This window comes from Hipposideros armiger, unplaced genomic scaffold, assembly GCF_001890085.2.
Source record: "Hipposideros armiger isolate ML-2016 unplaced genomic scaffold, ASM189008v1 scaffold_18, whole genome shotgun sequence".
NCBI classification, from domain to species: domain Eukaryota; kingdom Metazoa; phylum Chordata; class Mammalia; order Chiroptera; family Hipposideridae; genus Hipposideros; species Hipposideros armiger.
In genome coordinates this window covers 2747913-2754144 of record NW_017731368.1, presented here as the reverse complement: position 1 = coordinate 2754144, position 6232 = coordinate 2747913, and the positions used below count along the sequence as shown (strand labels likewise).

Below are 6232 nucleotides of genomic sequence, written 5' to 3'. Positions count from 1 at the left end.
GGAATTACTCTACAGTAAGGATCTGAGGAACCTGTGGAAGACTCATTGATTGTGCATGTCCTGTTATGCTCAAAAAAGAATTTACATTCAAGCTGGTAAACCCGTCTTCAGTTTGGATCAGGGACTGACCTCCCTCATCATCCGTAGGGAAGCACAGGAATCCCATGAGACCCAGCTGGCTGCTGCACTCTTACCAGAGGAAGAGTTGGAGCAGGTCAGGAAGCAAAGTACAGTTGGCCTGGAAGTTTCGTGAGGAGCTGAGTATGCACCTCCTGGCAGACACAGAATGTGCCTCTTTTGCTTTCCCGGTTCATAAGCATCTTGAAGACAATCGTTTCTTTCAGTTTCCTGAATAGGGTTTGCACCTGTGGGTGTGCAAAGGCTGTCCTTAAGAGTACATCACCTGCCCTCAGGGCCTGCCTTCAACGTGGGCTAAGCTGTATCCTGATGAACATTCTCTAGCTCACTGAGCAAAACATGGCCTCTCTTGGGAGGTGCCAGCATGTTGGCCACCCTCCCTAGAGAACTTCCACTTTCCTCACTTTGACCATGGGAATGAACAGTGGGCGAGGACATTCAACTATGTTCCTTAAGCGTCATGAAGGTGGTCAGACAGTTAGGAAGCCCCAAGGCACTGAACTTCAACTGCTGACCAGGACCAGATGAGGCTCAATATTTAGGCTCTTCATAGGACACAGGAAGAAACTGGTAGAGGAATGCAGAGAATGGGACTAGCATCCAGAAATGACGTTCCATTTATTCACCGAAAAAGAGGGAGGACGTCAGGCCTTCTTGATCAATTTCCTCCAATCTCTCAAAACTCCCCCCCTTCATTTTCCAAAACACCACCACACTGAGAAACACGTTTGTACAAAAACCAAGTATTATTCCCCCCCCTCACAAAATTGAGTGGCTGTATTACAGGAACAAAACCAGATCAAAGACAAGAGAAAGTCACCACTTACACTGAAACATAACTGTTAAGAATTCAGATATTGTGTAGAATTATTACCAGCATAGTAAAAATATTTCCACCTGCATCTTTTAAATTTGAAAGTGATCACATTAAAGACCTGAGGTTACAAGGGACCACAGTATGAACCAGAATTCCATTTTCCTTCTAAGACCTCAGTGGAAAAGGTAAGTATTTGGAATGAGTTTCCTTTGGGAAAGACTGGCAGAAAATAGGGAGAACCCTGGCCATTGTCAAAAGGCACTGGGGTCTTTCTGGAGACAAATGCATTCATTACAACTAAACTCCAGTAGGAACAAGCTCATTTCCACTCCAAGAGTCCAGAACAGACACACAAAAGGAACAAGATCTCCTTGGTTCCAGTACTCTGATGGTGACCAGAGCCACCTGGGTAGAGGCAACACCTGAGGGTTTGAAAGGCAAATCTTAATTGTGGTTTTATTTTTTTGCTTTCTGATATTAAGGAAAAGAATTTCTAAGGTGTTTTTAGGAACACCTACTTATGCCCTCTCACATGTAAAGCTTTATAAAATACACAGAAAAGATGTTCCACTTGGCATTCTAAATGAAACTGCCACTTGAGAATGTGAAGTGAAGAGGCCAGGTGCTTTGGAAATCAAACTCTACCCAAAACACCCTTTCCCACCCATGGAAGGACAGAGGGGAGGAAAGGAAGACAAGAGAAAACCAAGAACTCTCAAGTCACTCGTCAGCAGGGGTAGAAATGGGCTCAAATTAAGGCATTTTTGTGGCTCTTCCTCTGGAATGGCATTCCCCTCTCCCAGCCGGAGCACCCCAACCCTCAAAACACGACTCTGATTGCCAAGCGAGTTCCTTGACAGACCCAGCATCTCCTTGACAACCTCGAGAAAGATGGAATGTGAGATCTCAGAAAGGGAAGGGAGAAGGTATGAGAGGCCGCTGATCCCACCCCACTTCTCCAACCCCATCCCAAACCTAAAGTACCGCTTCATTAAATTCCATTCACCCTGGCTACTGCAAGAGGTAGTGTGGGGACTTGCACCCCCCGCCATCCTAACCAAGTCCCATGAGCTAAAATGTTCAGCACTATCTACTTTTTTTTTTTAAGTTTTTGTTTTGTTTTGTTTTGTTTTAAAGAGGGAGAAAAAAGAATGCATCAAGCAGTGACTAGTGGGCTAGATTTATCGGGTGGCCATTGCCCTAGACCCCTGAAATTTTCCTGGCTAGTCTCGGGAACTAAGGAATGCCTCCCAAATCCCAGCCCTCAAAGCTTAAACTGCCCTCAGAGAAACAAAAACACCCACACCCCCAATCCAATCAACCATCTGCATAGAAAACCAGAAGCAGCGGGCCCGGGGAAGGAGGGGTCTGTTCTAATGCTTGTGCTCTCCCCGAGCAAGTACTAACGGGGTACGTTCTGCCAGGTAGGGTGGAGGCCCTCACAGTCCTCGCTAGGGATAAAAACGAATGGTGTCCCCTTCCCCATCGCTTTTAGTTTTGGTGCATCCACGTGTTGCAGAAGCCTCACGAGACTTCACAATCAGCACCAGCCTTAGCTCAGGTAAGCAGAAATAAGGTCACTTATAATGCCTTAAGGTTTGCCCCCTTCAGCTAGCCCCTCTGCCCATCACTATTTTTTGGTTCCTATTACCTTAGGATGCTCCCCTTTAAAGCAATAATGACAAAAAAAAAATATATATATATAAAGCATTATCCATAGAAGCATAAGACAAAGCAAAAAACAGCAGGAGAGCAAAAATGATAGAGACATAGAATACTAATGTTGACAGGACCTGCAGATAAACTGCCAGTATGCCCCACACCAGGACAGGGGACACGCAGGTTATTTTTAGGACGACCAGGGCACACTGTCACCACAGGCGTCCCTGGGTGTTGGCTGAGGACCTAACACGAGGGGTGTTGGAGAATGGAGAGGAGTGGGGAGAGACGGGATATGGGATGCGTGCTTGGGGCTGTGAGAAGAAAAATCCTGAAAGAAATCCAAGGAAGCTGAAGAACGTAAGTCTTGTCCTCGCCACTGCAGCTGGTGGCGCTGGGTGTGGATGTTCCCTGTGTCTCCCAGACTAGGGTGCGGCCGAGGCTGGTGGGCCTGGAGCAGGAGGTGGAGGGACTCCGTCTGCGGGCGGCGGCGGTGGCTGCTGCGGCGGAGGGGCATCTGTAAATACATCCAAGAGCGACTCGTCATTGCTGGGAACACGCGGGGCTTGGAAAGAGCCTGCTCAGAGAATGACACAGGAAGAAATTTCCGCCATGGCAGGCACCATCGCTGCTGGCTGTGGTCCACGCGGGTCAGGTCCGCTCAAACCTCCAGGCCACTGCTCAGGGTGCTCCCCGACCCAAATGGCTGGGGTGCGGGGAGGTGGCTGAATCGGTTCCACCTCTTACAAGGTCCACCCCTTCCAAGAACCACTTCAGACCTTTTCCAAACTTAATTATATTTTGATTTTATTGTATTTTAATGGTTCTCTCAGCTAATTTTATTTCTTCAGTTAAATGATAAGTGCTTTCCTGGGCAAGTTCAGTGTCTTCTTTTCTTTCTCTCCCAGTGCCTAGCCTACTTGGGCACGAAACAGATTATCAATAACTTCTTGCTGATTATGTGTCTCCGCCAGGGCCTGAGAACTTCACTGGAGGCAGCTGCTGACAAGTTGGACAGTCCTGCGAGGCCCCACAGCGCCTGAACTGCAGTCCTTGGATTTTTGGCCCAAAACTAGGTCAGGTCCTGAAGGGAACAATTAGTGTGAGTGTCTGGGGCTCTTTCCTATTTCAACTTGAGCTGCTTTAGCGTACAAAGGAACCCCAGAGATCATTTAATCCAGGGTTTTTTAAACCTCTAGATTTGGCCAGAAATGAAAACATATGAAACAAATAATTGAAGTGCAGCCTTGCTTACCAGTCAGTTCACTCAACCCTCCCCTGAAGAGGTTTCCACCCAAGTGCCAAGGCTCTTCAACGCGTTTAAAGCCCACTGATCTAATCCTCTGTGTCATCTTCCAGTGGAGAAAACTAAGGCCTGAAGAGGGGAAGCCACTCACCTGATGAGGCCTGCCCAGGACCCCAGAGCCAAACCAGCGGCTCAGAATCCTTGAAACACTCATTTGTGGAAGGAAGTGGGGGTGTGTGGGGGGGATAAAACCTTCCATATTGTCAAGGTGCTACACGGAGGGCCCTTTAGGGTCACGAATCATGGGTGATCAGCAGGATGTGAAAGTGGTAAAGATGAAAGATACCATCTCTGCACAGAGATGGAAAACTGGCCAACTCCTTGGTAGGCTGGCACGTTTGTACGTTGCATTTTCTTGCCAAGGAGAAGAGGTACCCGCTATACTACAACCTCTAAGCACTGATTCAAGGGACGTCATTGTTTTCCTAAGGTCATGATCCTATATACCCAGCGAGACTCCTGTCTTTCTTCTGTGCACCTGCTCCATCCCAGCTCCTAGGGTCTAGAGACACGAGACAGGCCTTTACCCACGCAGCTGCCTCCTGGCCCTGGGAGGCCCCTCCCTCAGGGTATGACAGTGCACTCCAGGCCCTGTCTCATGTAACTTCTGGTAAATCCTGTACTACTCTCCAACTGTTCATTTCTCATTTGCTCAACTACAGCTCCTGGAGGCCAGGAATCCTTATGAATCCTAGTTCTTTCTATTGTGAACAGGAGTGAACTCCTTGGCATATACATGAGCTTCAAAATGAGCCTGGGATGACACATGTACTGGGCTGCCTGGCCACTAAGGCTGCATTTTGGGATTGTTCTCATTGAGAAGGTCTACTGGAGTCAAGGGCAGGCCAGAGCCTCTGAAGCAGCCCTCTGGAGGCCAAGGCTGGAGCAGAGCAAGGGCTTGGCAAGGAGAAATTACCTGGCTGCCCACACACCATCACGCAGATCACTCGGCAGCACCTGTGCCTTCTCCACTGAGCCTGTGGGGACCTCATATCCTTCACAACAGCGCCCTGAATATGCCTTCCTTAGTCTAAGCAGCCACTACTAATGGCAGTGGCCACAAGAAACTTATCTGTTACTCCTGCTCTAAACCGGTTTCTGTTCTTTTCTTCACACCCACTACTTTGGAACCCTGTATCGACAGAGGGCCCGTAGGGAAAATAACAGCCAGTAGCTCTATGCCTACCAAGATTCACACTAGACAGGCTTAAACAGGAGCGGGAGAGAAATGTCTGTCTGGCCTCCTCAGAACTCAGTGTCACGAGAGCGTGCCATGAAGGCTATGGCACACGAGTCTGCCGATGGGAAGCACGCTGCACGCATCACCTGTGCACCTGCCCAGCAGGAGTGAAGAGCACTGACTGAAAACTGATATTCTGGAACCCACTGTCACAGGTCACACTGCCCACGGCCTGCCAAACCAGAGGGGGAGAACACAGCCTGCTCCCTCCCTCGTCTGCAGCCCCCCAGCGCGGTACTTACACATGCCGTTAGGTGCCGTCAGGGTTACCCGGGGTCCTAAGATGTTTCCTGGCATTGGAGGCATACCAGGAGGGGGAGGGCCACTCCCAGGTGGGTGGATGTTGGCTGCGACGGTGGGAATCATGCGGCCTGGCATGGGCTGCCCAGGCATCATGGAACCTGGGCCTGGTATCTGACCTGTGGAGGGAGATTTAAAGTACTAACTTAAGTGTACTAGGAAGAAAGGGATCAACTCTGCCCAAGATTGCTGAATACAAATATCTTACCCTCCAAAGGATCTGAAATAGCAACAGAGCAATAATCTCTATATCCGCTTATTATTTTTATTTTACGGGGTTTTTTTGGGGGGAGAGGGGAGAAAATGGGCAGGTCTGTGGATAGCCAGGTACCTGTAAGAAGCAAGTATAAAAATAGCATCCTGAAAGAAAGCATTCATTCTGGTTTGGGTGAACAGCGTATTGTCAATTATCTTTCTGAGGTCACAAAATGCTAAGCACAGAACACAGGGAATGGAGAAAGATTTTAACTCCAAGTTAGTGCACAGTCCAAGAACTGCAGCGCAGTCAGGACTGGGCTTCACACGCAGGCTTTGTGTTCTGGTCACTAATGTGAAAACATCATTAAAAAGGGATTCTGGGGCCGGCCGAGTGGCGCGATGGTTAAGAACTCGCTTGGGATGCCAGGGGGCCCCGGTTCGGATCCCACATGTGAGGGCCAGTGACACTGCCCTCCACGGCTGAGATGCTGAACAACAGCTCAACCTGGAGCTGGGCTGCCATGAGTCGCCGGCGACGGCGTGGGCTGCAGTCCCTGTGGCAGTGGATTGCCAT

At 49.1% G+C, this 6232-nt stretch overlaps 1 protein-coding gene across 2 annotated transcripts in view; it reads right to left on the bottom strand.

Moving 5' to 3' along the window:
- Positions 1-737: 737 nt before the first annotated feature.
- Positions 738-6232, bottom strand: part of SMARCC1 (SWI/SNF related BAF chromatin remodeling complex subunit C1) — a 151021-nt gene continuing 145526 nt past the window's right edge. The window contains exons 26-27 of one of the 2 annotated variants that reach the window (XM_019632499.1): positions 5403-5579; positions 738-3131 (exon numbers count right to left, since the gene is read on the bottom strand). In XM_019632499.1, the coding sequence (XP_019488044.1) occupies positions 3040-3131; positions 5403-5579 (269 nt within the window). In that variant the 3' untranslated portion in view covers positions 738-3039. Of the gene's footprint in view, positions 3132-3374; positions 3699-5402; positions 5580-6232 lie in introns of those variants that run through there. The other variant, XM_019632493.1, reaches the window with a different exon arrangement.